General features: G+C 55.6%; 5 protein-coding genes across 10 annotated transcripts in view; 4 read left to right on the top strand and 1 right to left on the bottom strand.

The window, feature by feature from the left end:
* Positions 1–2,280, bottom strand: part of H310_02300 — a gene marked incomplete at its 3' end in the record, with an annotated part of 2,524 nt that extends 244 nt beyond the window's left edge. Inside the window, exons 1-6 of one of the 2 annotated variants that reach the window (XM_008865759.1) lie at positions 1,551–2,280; positions 1,279–1,493; positions 926–1,223; positions 678–870; positions 208–629; positions 18–157 (exon numbers count right to left, since the gene is read on the bottom strand). In XM_008865759.1, coding sequence (XP_008863981.1) covers positions 18–157; positions 208–629; positions 678–870; positions 926–1,223; positions 1,279–1,493; positions 1,551–1,986 — 1,704 coding nt within the window. In that variant the 5' untranslated portion in view covers positions 1,987–2,280. Of the gene's footprint in view, positions 1–17; positions 158–207; positions 630–677; positions 871–925; positions 1,224–1,278 lie in introns of both variants that reach the window. The other variant, XM_008865760.1, reaches the window with a different exon arrangement.
* A 373-nt stretch (positions 2,281–2,653) lies between these two features.
* On the top strand, positions 2,654–3,654 carry H310_02299 (uracil phosphoribosyltransferase). Its single transcript, XM_008865758.1, has 5 exons — positions 2,654–2,864; positions 2,915–2,960; positions 3,009–3,138; positions 3,186–3,293; positions 3,347–3,654. The coding sequence occupies exons 1-5, from the start codon at positions 2,695–2,697 to the stop codon at positions 3,619–3,621; spliced, it is 729 nt and encodes a 242-aa protein (XP_008863980.1). The 5' UTR covers positions 2,654–2,694; the 3' UTR covers positions 3,622–3,654.
* Positions 3,655–3,772: 118 nt separating this feature from the next.
* On the top strand, positions 3,773–6,532 carry H310_02298 (hypothetical protein). 3 transcript variants are annotated; one of them, XM_008865756.1, is made up of 10 exons: positions 3,774–3,904; positions 3,966–4,365; positions 4,442–4,969; positions 5,023–5,296; positions 5,346–5,422; positions 5,474–5,605; positions 5,659–5,801; positions 5,873–5,929; positions 5,976–6,065; positions 6,115–6,530. In XM_008865756.1, exons 1-10 carry the CDS (start codon positions 3,866–3,868, stop codon positions 6,433–6,435), a joined length of 2,061 nt encoding a protein of 686 aa, XP_008863978.1. In that variant the 5' UTR covers positions 3,774–3,865; the 3' UTR covers positions 6,436–6,530. The 3 variants fall into 3 exon arrangements, with proteins under 3 accessions (XP_008863979.1, XP_008863977.1, XP_008863978.1); XM_008865757.1 differs by having other exon boundaries at positions 3,773–4,365; positions 5,877–5,929; positions 6,115–6,532; XM_008865755.1 differs by having other exon boundaries at positions 3,773–4,365.
* On the top strand, positions 6,517–7,804 carry H310_02297 (hypothetical protein). The gene is made up of 2 exons (XM_008865754.1): positions 6,517–7,213; positions 7,255–7,804. Exons 1-2 carry the CDS (start codon positions 6,575–6,577, stop codon positions 7,735–7,737), a joined length of 1,122 nt encoding a protein of 373 aa, XP_008863976.1. The 5' UTR covers positions 6,517–6,574; the 3' UTR covers positions 7,738–7,804.
* Positions 7,805–7,833: 29 nt separating this feature from the next.
* Positions 7,834–10,559, top strand: H310_02296 (hypothetical protein). 3 transcript variants are annotated; one of them, XM_008865752.1, is made up of 14 exons: positions 7,834–7,935; positions 8,125–8,282; positions 8,331–8,693; positions 8,746–8,944; positions 9,002–9,109; positions 9,161–9,256; positions 9,307–9,422; positions 9,476–9,532; positions 9,583–9,632; positions 9,687–9,784; positions 9,837–10,013; positions 10,078–10,119; positions 10,168–10,265; positions 10,312–10,559. In XM_008865752.1, exons 1-14 carry the CDS (start codon positions 7,881–7,883, stop codon positions 10,408–10,410), a joined length of 1,716 nt encoding a protein of 571 aa, XP_008863974.1. In that variant the 5' UTR covers positions 7,834–7,880; the 3' UTR covers positions 10,411–10,559. The 3 variants fall into 3 exon arrangements, with proteins under 3 accessions (XP_008863974.1, XP_008863973.1, XP_008863975.1); XM_008865751.1 differs by having other exon boundaries at positions 7,834–8,074; XM_008865753.1 differs by having other exon boundaries at positions 7,834–8,282.
* The last annotated feature ends 595 nt before the right edge of the window (positions 10,560–11,154 follow it).

Here is an 11,154-nt window from a genome sequence, read left to right as displayed (position 1 = left end):
GCGAGGCGGCCAAACACGACGCATTCCGTCAGCGAGTTGCCACCGAGGCGGTTGCCGCCGTGGAGACCGCCGGACACTTCGCCCGCCGCAAACAGCCCCGTTGCGACGTTGTGGGTGCCCAGCAGCACTTCGGCATGTTCGTTGATCTGTACGCCACCTGCCATCCAAGTATGAGCATCGATCGTCCTCCAGACCAAAAGCACGCACCCATGCAGTAATGGACCACGGGCTCCACTTCCAACACATACATCGGCCGAAGCTCCGTCACGTTGGCAAACGCCGTTCGGCCAAACGCGTCCTTGGTTTCTCCACGTGCACCCTTCAAGTACGTGTCGAATTCGACGTCGAGCACGGTCGGGGGCACCCCCATGACGTCCGCCAACCCTTCCAGCGTCGGCACGACCTTGACCAGCCCAATCTTCTCGTAAAAGCCGAGCCCCAGCGCCTGACACGCCGCCTGGACTTGGTCCGTTTGCAGCAACACGAGGAACGACCGCTTCTCCGGCTGGGCCAACATTGCGTTCGACACTTCCTTCCGGGTCGCGAGTTCGTTCACGAACCGATGGCCTTGCACGTTGAGCAAGATGCCGCCGGCGCCGCGAAGGGCTTCCGGTGCCAAGTACCGAGTCCTAATGCCCCCGCGTCAGATCGATTGGAATGACGGAGGAAGATCGTACGATTTGTGGCGATCCTTCGGGTCGATGAACCCAGTGGGATGCAGCTGCACCTTGTCCGTGTCCACGAGCGCCGCACCCAACGCCGTCGCCAGCTCCAAGCCATCGCCCGTCGCCCACGGCCCGTTTGTTGTCGCAAACGACTCCATGCCCGGCGCCAACGATTTCAGCAACGCCGTGTTGGCCGAATACCCACCTGAACCACACGTGTCAAACGAGCATGCAGCACCGACAAGAACATGCAGTCGTACCCGTGGCCAGTATGACGGCCGGCGTCGACACAGCGTAATCGGCGCCGTCCACGCGGTACTCGACGCCAGACACGGCGTTGGTGCCGGACGCGACCAACTTGGTGACCTTGGCGTTGGTCACGACCTGGATCTGGCTCGCGGCCGCGTCGATCGCCTTCTTGAGCGCCGACGTGATGGCAAACCCGACGTTCGGACCGGTTTTGTTGCGGCGCGTGCGCTCCGTCGAGTGGCCACCGAGCTGGCATTGCACCGACAAGTCGACGCCCTTGCTTTCGAGGAACCGAATGCCATCCAAACTCTACAGGAACCGTCGGACCATGACAACGACAGGATGGTGGTCGTCGGAATCCTACTTGATGGACCAACGTGTGCGCCAGGACAGGGTTGGTGAACCCACCGCCCGACTTGAGTGTGTCTTGCAGGTACGCATCGAGGTCGTCCTTGGACTGCGCCGCGTTGATGCCGGACGACGCCTTGGCCGAGTTGCCGCCGACTTTCGGTTCCTTTTCAAGAAGCACAACGCGCAACGCCGCGTTCGCATCGATCGCTTCCAACGCGGCGGCCATGCCTGGAGGACCGGATCATGGAAATGGTCGGGACAAACCGGAGCACGCATGTGTAGTACCTGCAAGGCCACCGCCGATGATCACAATGTCGGCCGTCGTGGGGTACGTCACGTCCGATGCTCCGGCCATGGATTGGAATTGTCGGGGAGATCGAGGGATTTCTAAAGTGATCCAAGCTGGGGGAGTCAATTTTACGCGCGCGTGTTTATGCCGCCACGCTTGGGAAAAGATACGCATCTTGGGCGCGAGGGCAGTACCGCAATGGAGAATCCGATGCGGCGGCAGGCCAAAAGCGATGCCGTTGGACGCACCAACTCGATGGAAATGAAGTGTCAGCACAAAGACGCTGGCCACTGGGCCACACCCAAGCCTGGCGTGACATCGGGCAGTTGGGTATTGCTGTCCCATTCGTTCTTTGACCTGCAGCAGTGGCGAGAGCTGATTGGTGGTATGCACAGAGCACACAAAAGGGTGGAGCACCGCGCACGCGGCCATCCATGCGCATGAAGCTCAGTCGCATTGCACCGATTCGTGTACAGGCCTTCCTTACTCCGATCTCGGCGTCTCCAACGCATGCACAGCTCAAGTTGGAGTTGTGTATCGAATAGACGCATTGTGGTCCATTTATGCCATGGAATATCATGCTGTCACGGGAAAGCTGACGGAACGGGAACGTTGCATGACGAATGTGCTCCGAGCAATCTTGTAGATTGCCTGTGGACTTGGCCCATTGCCGCATTCGAGTGTTTTCTACTGTCGTCACGAAGTTTGCCAACTACTCAAGCACCACATGCTGCTGACGATCGCGGCGAACCGTGGTGACAAGGGATGTAGCGGCCATCCCTGCACCACGTCGTCATCAGCAACATTTTTCACCTCACCTTTGACTGAGTCAAACTACGCTGTCGCTGTGCTGGGAGCGGCACCGCGCTCGTTTGCTCAGCCTCTCCTCTGGAGTTGGCGCTTGGAGTTGTGGTGGTTGATCGCGTGGCCCTCCCCGGTCCTGGGAGCTACGAACTTCGTTTCTTGGTGTAACTTCAACGTTGCATCGGCTAGATACAAATCTCAAGATAAACGACCAAGTGTTCTTCGTTTGGACGGGACTCGAAGTACTTTTGTCGAAGTTTCAACTTCCCCAAAGATTTTCTCCTCATTCCAAGAAGAGCTCCGGAGCATCCCAGCCTCGAGATCACCGACCGCGCCATGCCGCAAACAACGCACCCAAAAGTGAAGTCTCTCGGTCTCCCCGACAACTCCAAAGTCATCCTGTCGACGCACCCAGTACTAGCGCACAAGCTGACGAAACTGCGTGATGCCAAGACTGACGCGAACTTGTTCCGTCATCTCCTGCGTGAAATCACGTTTTATCTTGGGTAGGGCTTCCCACCTTCCTACTCGGCACTACCTCTCGTTCTTATCTTAGATATGAAGCGACAAGCGACCTCTCCACGGTTCCGAAACAAATCAAGGTGCGACTTGCGTATGCCACGATTTGACTGTGATGCGTGGTCGATTAGACACCATTGGGACCTCACCAAGGATCAGAACTCGCAACAACAGTTGCCTTGGTTCCTATCCTTCGTGCCGGTTTGGGTATGGTGGAAGCTATGCTCGACTTGCTTCCAAATGCACGAGTGCATCATATTGGTGCGTAGTCTACACTTACAACAGTTTTCGCTCGAACAATGATATAGGCATGTACCGCAACAGCAATTCGTTGCTCCCTGTGCAATACTACAACAAGCTGCCCAAGGAATGCCACATCGACTGCGCCATTGTGTTGGAGCCTGTTATCAACACTGGTAACCTGTCTTGGTTGTGGCACGAGCACGAGATCAAGCGGTGTATTGATTAGCTGGGACAATCATTGCAACGGTGGCTATCCTTAAGGTCTGGGGCGTTTCCCAAATCAAGATCATCAGCACCATCGCGTCGAAGGATGGTCTGAAGGACCTCTACTCGAAGCACCCGGAAGTCGAAGTGATTGTTGCTGCGATCGATGACACGCTTTCGGAATCAGGAGTGATTGTTCCTGGTCTCGGGGATGCTGGGGACCGTCAATTCGACACGGACGTGCATCATATTCCAGGTGGTGCAGGCAGCATCAAGCGAAAGCACTCGGACGAGTAGGTTGATGCCAACTATAATGGAACGACTTCGGAAAGCATTGCCATTTCATATGTCCGTCATCGCGACTGAGGTCCCCTTGGCACGTCTGCAATCTTTATCCGAAATGTGCTCGATATCCGGATATCTGGGCCAAGTGCAGTGGGCCAAATATGTCGAAAACGAAAGCAGGACGTCCGCGGACGAAAGTTTGGGACGAATTCGACGACGATGCGGTGCTGGCGGCGAAGCGATACTGCCGGTGCAAATGGTGCGGCACAGAGGTGAAGGCCGATGCAGCCCGCATGTACAATCACGTTACAGATCGCTGTCCACATATTGACGTGACCACGCGACAAACGTACCAGGCACCAGACGGAAACGGCCCGGCCGAGTCGGTGAGCGACATGGATGACGAAGCAAAGGAGTCGTCTGCCGTCGTAACGAATATGAACGCGGGAATGAAACCAGAGGTCGGTCTTGTAAAAGCAAAGGGCGGGAGACCGAAGGACCCGATTTGGAACGAATTCAGTACGAACGACGATCTTCGCAAACGACGGTACTGCATGTGCATCTGGTGCGAAAAGGAGGTTAAAGGCGACACCACCCGCATGACGGCACATGTGCTGGAACGATGCACGGTAGTGGACGCCCTGACAAAAGCCAAATACACCGTCAAGTTTCGCAAATTACACAATGACTCCACGCGAGTTGACCACGGCGATGTACTGTCGAGCATTTCCGCGACATCCACTCTTTCAACTTCCCGTACGACGTGCATACCGCCTTGCGTTGTTTTCGTTGTCCTTGTAGAAGTATTTGTTCTGACGACATCTCTGCATAGCGACGATCTCAAAAGGGGATCCCCCGACGGCCGCGACGGCCGATGTCACGGCCCTTGTCCCTGCTCCAGCATCTCCGTCACTTCAGCATTCTACGTACCCGATCCTGCATGCCGAATCCCCGCCTGGACTCACTCTATCCAAGTTCGGGTTTCTCAAGGAGTTGGGGCTCCAAGACGAGAATCGGGGAGTGTTTGGGGGCGGCGATTGGTTTGGTAAAGGCTCAGTTGTCACAGTGGTGAACCCGTCGACAAATGAGTCGATTGCGACCATTCAGTGCGGTACGATGGACGACTACATGCATGTGGTGGAGACCATGGACGTGGCGGCCATTACGTGGCGACAAGCATCCATGGAGCGGCGAAGTGCCGTCGTGCACCAGATTGGCGATGCATTTCGCTCGCACCAACGAAGTCTGGCGCATCTGGTATCGATGGAGTTGGGGATCGTGTTGGACGAATCCATGCGCCACATCGACATGATGATTCACACCTGCGATTCTGCCGCCACGGCCGTGCGAGCGATTCCAGGTGAATATGCGTCGACCTACCGACGTCCACTTCATGTGTGGTTGATGCTGCAGTGTCAACGGTGCAAGAACCCACTGAACAATCGAGAAATGAACGTTGTACCAAGACGCTAGTCTTCGAACGTCACGTCCCTTTGGCTGGCCACGTCGGCCTTCTCACGCCCTTTCACGCCCCGATGTGGACCGGCGCGATGGCGCTTGCCTGCGGCAATGCTGTGCTGTGGAAACCTTCCCTGATGCTCACATCAATCGCCATCACCCACTTGATCTCGGCGGTTCTCGCACGGAACGGCTTTCATCCGGGATGTGCGTCGTTGGTCTGCGGCAGGTACGCCAGCACCTTGTCGAGACTTCAGTGTGTTGATGGGATGGTGAAGTGGTCGAGAAATCGGGACGTGCCTGGCCAAAGACAAACGGATGGCTGTCGTGCGCTATAAAGGATGTGTGGACCACGGTTCGCGGCGGACACTCGATGATTGCAAACCTACCATGAAGCGTGTGCTAGGCCATCGAGTCGGCATGGCTGTCGCAGAGCGCATGGGGCGATCGGTCTTGGACCTTGACACGCAGAACGCGGTCGTCGTGCATGCGGATGCGGATGTGGACCATGCAGTGCGCATGATCGTCAAGGCAATGGGTAAGTGTCCCTTCGATCACATGGACGTGGGTCACCGTGCATGGTGTGGTTAGGACGGCGCATCTTGAGGCGAGTCTACACCCACGTCGACGTATGCGATCGTTTTCGCCGACTCCTTTCCTTGCACTACCGGGAAGTCGTCGTTGGCGACCCGTTTCAAGCGTCCACCGCATGTGGGCCGCTGCGAAATTGCCACGTACGAACCACGTTGGCGTGAAGAGGGCCATTTCACGACGACTAACGTGGATTTGTTGCGTTGCATCCCAGGCAGTCCAAGCATTCACCAACACGATTAATGCCATGATCCCCATGTCGTATGGCCAGGTGAGGTAATTCTGCCGAGAACGGAAGGTGGACTTTATGGTGGTAGATCATCTGCGGAGGTTCTGTACTGGACCAACCAGGCAACTTTGTCGCCCCCACCGCCGTTTTGATCAACGATCTTCTCTCAAATGTGCAGGTTCGTGAGAATTGTCCGCACGTCCTGTGACAGAATCGTGCTGGGGTAGATGGACGCGCTGTCGCCGATCACCTTTGTGTCTACGTTCCACAACCTCAATCAAGTGATGGTGGAACGGCAGCCTCTTGAACGCATCATTCTCTTCACTCAATCCTCTCTCGCGGCTGCGTTCGAGTTTACTGGCGCGAACGTGATTGGCGTCAACTGCGACGTCCCCAGTGACATCGCAATGAGCGGCACGTCGTGGACGACCTATATGCGACGTACTACATGCACCGTGAATATGACACCAACCGACAACCAAGAACATTCACCGTCAACGCACCTCATGGACCCGTCAACCCAAATCACGTCGTTGCATGTCCTGTGAGCCGATCCATCCCCCAAGTGCGCCGTGGACGCCGCGTGCGTGTTGTTAGAAATTCCGGATATTAAGTAACCGGATAATCGAGAGGAGTGCGCCAGGATCCACGTGAAAAAATCCGCTGGGAACAGTCCCGTCGGGGTCGATGACCGGCAACGACGTTGGTTATGTGTTCGAGGAGCTGTACATGTGGCACGCTCCATGGCCAGGTCTCTCGGAGCACACCCAGCCGTTTGCGCCATGGGAAAGCCCCGACACGAAGCGGCGATTCCATGGTCTCCTCGCGGCGACTGGGCTACTCGACAAACTTCATGTGGTGAGGGCACGTCGTGCAACCCAAGCCGAGTTAGAATTGAACCATGGGAAAGCGTATGTCGAGTCCATTCAAGAGAAGAGTTTGTTGCCAAATGGCGGGGATGCTGGTGACTGGGCGCAGTTCTCACAAGGAGCGTACGAAATCGCGTGTTTGTCGGTGGGTGGTGTATTGGCGTTGGTCGACGCGGTCATGTCCCGCCAAGTGTCGTGTGGGTACGCTCTCGTGCGTCCTCCCGGCCACCACGCGCTCCCAGACATCGGGATGGGATTCTGCATCTTCAACAACGTTGCCATAGCTGCGTACTACCTCCTGCACGAGTACCCGTCCAAGATTCGCAAAGTTGCGATTGTCGATTACGACGTGCACCATGGAAATGGGACTCAAGCGTCATTTGAAGCGGATGACCGTGTGCTGTTCATTTCTGTACATCAGGATAACAACTACCCTCTGAACAGCGGCCGCATTGAGGTCCTCCGCCCTGCTCTCGTCGACTCTAACACCTTTGATAGGAAACTGGAACGGGAAAGGGAGAAGGGTACACGATCAACATCCCACTGCCGGCTGGATCAGGCACGGGGGCGTACAACAGCACTATGGACCGCGTCGTGGTCCCAGCCTTGCATGCGTTCGAACCCGACTTTATCTTAATCTCGTCGGGCTTCGATGCATCGTATATGGACCCCCTCGGTAACATGATGGTCTCCAGCGAATGCTTTGGCCAAATGGCGCGTGCGCTGAAGGCAGCAGCGTCAGCCATCCCGTCCTGCAACGGACGGCTTGCGTTCTGTCATGAAGGAGGGTACAGCGAGTTCTACGTTCCATTCTGTGGTGCGGCCGTGATTGAGTCCCTCCTTGGCATGGAAGGAACGGTGAAAGACCCATTGCTCTATGAAGCCCGCGCCAGGGGGAACCAGAGCCTTCAGCCCCACCAAGACGCGGTACTTGAACAAGTCATCGCGTCGGCGAAGCTTCTTCAGCAGAAGAAATTCTGACGTCAAATTCACTATTTTCATAAAATGTAGAAAAATTCAAGCATTTTACTAAGAATTTGGATGAGAATATGTCAAATCGCACTTAATCGAAAGTTCATTTGCGCGGGCAACTCAAACATCCCGAAGGAGATGGCGGCGTTGCAATGGCAACAGTATGCGAAGCTGCGCATCCCTCTCTCCAAGCGTCTCAAGGAAGAAGTAAGAGATGATAACTCCCTTGCGGAGCTTGAAACGCTGGCGGAGTCTGTTCTGGACGGAATGGACGAAATCCCGCGTGTCTCGCTCCATCATCCCGAGTGCTTTGACGATCTTCTCATGGCACATCGAGAAGAATTGGGTGCGCGTTAGAAATGTTGACGGCATTGACTGAATTATACATTGAAACAGGTTCGATACGAGCAGAGCGACGGCGCCGAGGATGTCCGAATCCGATGACAATTCCAATGGAGTATACCTTTGACTTTTCAACGATCGCATGGAAGTCGCGTGAGAATGCCGCCATCATTACAGTTGACGACGTCATAGCAAAATGCCCAGATTTATTCGTAAGCTGCATTCGTCATGGTGATGTTGCGTGCTTATCGCTGAGGTAGCTACAAGAGCGACCAAACACCACCGTTGCAGGGCCAACTTCAGCCCCGCCCGATCGACCAGCAATGTCAGGAGAATTGCATGGCCCAAATCCACAGCATCCAGCACGTTCTGTCGAAGTTACCGTCGCCCAGCCTACTCCTGCCGCAACTCCTCGTCCACCTATGCGCGCATTTCTTCCGAAAAACTACCACCAAACGACTACCTCTCGTGGGCATCCCGATGTCTACCTCCCGCATGACGTAGATGATAATCGCATCCCTGCCCGACCGTACCACGCCGTGGGGCCCCCTGGTCGCCGAGTCCAGCCTCAGCCACAGCCCCAGACTGCAAATCCATTTCAAACGGCAGGAGAAAAGCTTGAAGTTCGATCAGCCATTCTCACGTCCATCAAACCCATCACGCGATGCATTCTAGATTGACCAAAAGTCACGTCAAAACAAAGAAACGTTGCGCCACCAGGAATCGATGGCAAAATCCGGTCGGCATGGAGGCACCTACCACCCCATCCATCCAACCCTGCTGCTGAACAAACCGAACGAGTCGCCTCCGCGAATCCACAAGCCCTTTCAGCCCCCCGACGGATCGGCAACAGGGCGGAAGCCGCAAGGCGAAGGTACGAGGTCGTTATGAAAGTCACGTGTCTGATGGGCGCGTGTACTTCAACCCACAGGTGACCCGGATATCGACCCGAGGCTCAAGGCATGCGACCCCGAGTTAATTTCCAAGATCGAGATGGAAATCGTCGATGCAGGTGACCCTGTTTCGTTTGACGATATCGGTGCGTTCGCGATCGTGCTAAATGGGAGACCAACCTCACTCTGGACTGTAGCTGGGCTAAGTTTTGCCAAGAAGTGCGTCAATGAGCTGGTCATTTGGCCGATGGCGCGTCCCGATATCTTTACCGGACTGCGGAGTCTCCCCAAGGGTGCGCTTCTGTAGCTCGGCAACTATCTTATGGAGGGTTTCTTGCCCTAGGCCTGTTGCTGTTTGGCCCGCCCGGGACGGGAAAGACTCTCATTGGGAAAGCAATCGCCACCCAGTCCGGCGCAACCTTTTTCAGCATCTCGGCAAGCTCGTTGACGAGTAAATGGGTGCGTTGAATGCGATCGTGCATTGCAATATTGAGGGGCATGGGTGCCCGCAGATTGGCGAAGGAGAAAAGCTCGTGCGAACCCTGTTCGCTGTTGCAGCAGTCAAACAGGTGGATCCATCGTTCATGACCTGTATCTGGCGTTCAAAGTCCTCGCGTAGCCGTCGGTTATCTTTATCGACGAAATCGATTCGCTCTTGAGCCAACGGAGGTACGATGACTACAGCTTCCATCAACATCCCGCTCGACCATGGCATGGCGCTAGCTCTACTGAAAACGAGGCGTCGAGGCGTATGAAGACAGAGTTTTTGGTGCAATTGGATGGCGCTGGCACCAAGTCCAAGGACGTCATTTTAGTCGTTGGTAAAATGTCGTGGCATTGCCATGGCCGTGTGTTCGAATGACTGTCGTGCAGGGGCGACCAACCGACCTCAAGAACTCGACGAAGCTGCCCGGCGCCGCTTTGTGAAGCGGCTTTACATCCCGCTACCGTCGGCTGCTGCTCGATTGGATTTGATGAATCGACTGTTGGCCAAAAACAAACACAACCTCACAACAGAGGACAAGGCGTGCATTGTCCAGCGGAGCAAAGGTCGACAGCATGGGCATTCTGAATAGCCCGACTCAACGTGGGCGGTGGTGGATGTGGCTTGTAGGGTTTTCCGGCGCCGATGTGCGATCGCTGTGCACAGAAGCAGGTGTGCATGCCTTGCTATGAACTTGGCCACAAGCGTGTGTGTCTGTAGCCATGGGCCCGATTCGGAATTGCATCGACATTCAAACGATGGAAGCGGACGACGTGCGTCCGATTTCTCGAGAAGATTTTGAAGATGCTTTGCGTGGGGTATGGAATATGATGGCGGTGGCGCGCTGGTTGACCTGATGCGTAGACTCGCTCGAGTGTATCGATGAAAGACCTCCAGTTTTACATGGAGTGGAACGCCGAGTTTGGAAGTTTCCAAATCGATCCATCCCACGACGACACCTGAACTCGTTTCCATGTTGATTCGCTTGCCGCGTCTCCCTCAACATGGCCGCTTCGCTCACCAAATCGAGCGGCCATCATCAGCACATAGCGTCTAGAGCCCTCCTTGCAGGTTTTTCACTTGAACGAGAACATGTCGCGGCAAATTTCCCATCGGTACCCATGCGTCGACATGCCTACGTTCTTGCGTCATGCTCTGGTCATCCCACACGCGCGACCATGTGGAAGGTCCCCCCACCATCCTTACTCTTCACAAGTGTGGAATGGAAATGTCGTCAAGGGTTGGAGTGCATGGATGCGCAACCTGGCAAGATGCAACTGTCGTAGCTCATGGAGATCACGTCGGTAAGGGCGAGTGGAGCGCGTGGTAGCTCCTTCGACTACGCTTCCCATAAGGTTGTTCCGCCTCGTCCGTCCGCCCTACCGCCGCTCCTCTCGCCATGCTGATGCGGCGATCTTCCTGTGACGTTTCGTCACGGACATAAACACGCGCACGTTTACTTTTTCACAGCGTTTCCACAGCGCCATTTCATCTCCAGCGTCCGGGCTTCCGCTCTGTGAGGAATCGTTCATGGCGACGAAGACTAGCTACGCGTTCGGGTTGATCCTTGCGTACGGCATAGTGACGTGGTTCATCGCACTGAGGTTTATGGACCCCACGACGGCCGACATTGTGATCATCGGCGGTGGCCTTGCAGGTACTACACATGCGTGCTCCGGTTTGTCCCGACCATTTCCATGATCCGGT

The sequence above is a fragment of the Aphanomyces invadans genome, assembly GCF_000520115.1.
Source record: "Aphanomyces invadans strain NJM9701 unplaced genomic scaffold supercont1.3, whole genome shotgun sequence".
NCBI lineage: Eukaryota > Oomycota > Saprolegniomycetes > Saprolegniales > Verrucalvaceae > Aphanomyces > Aphanomyces invadans.
Note: the sequence above shows the minus strand (reverse complement) of the source record. Positions and strands in the feature narration are given on the sequence as shown.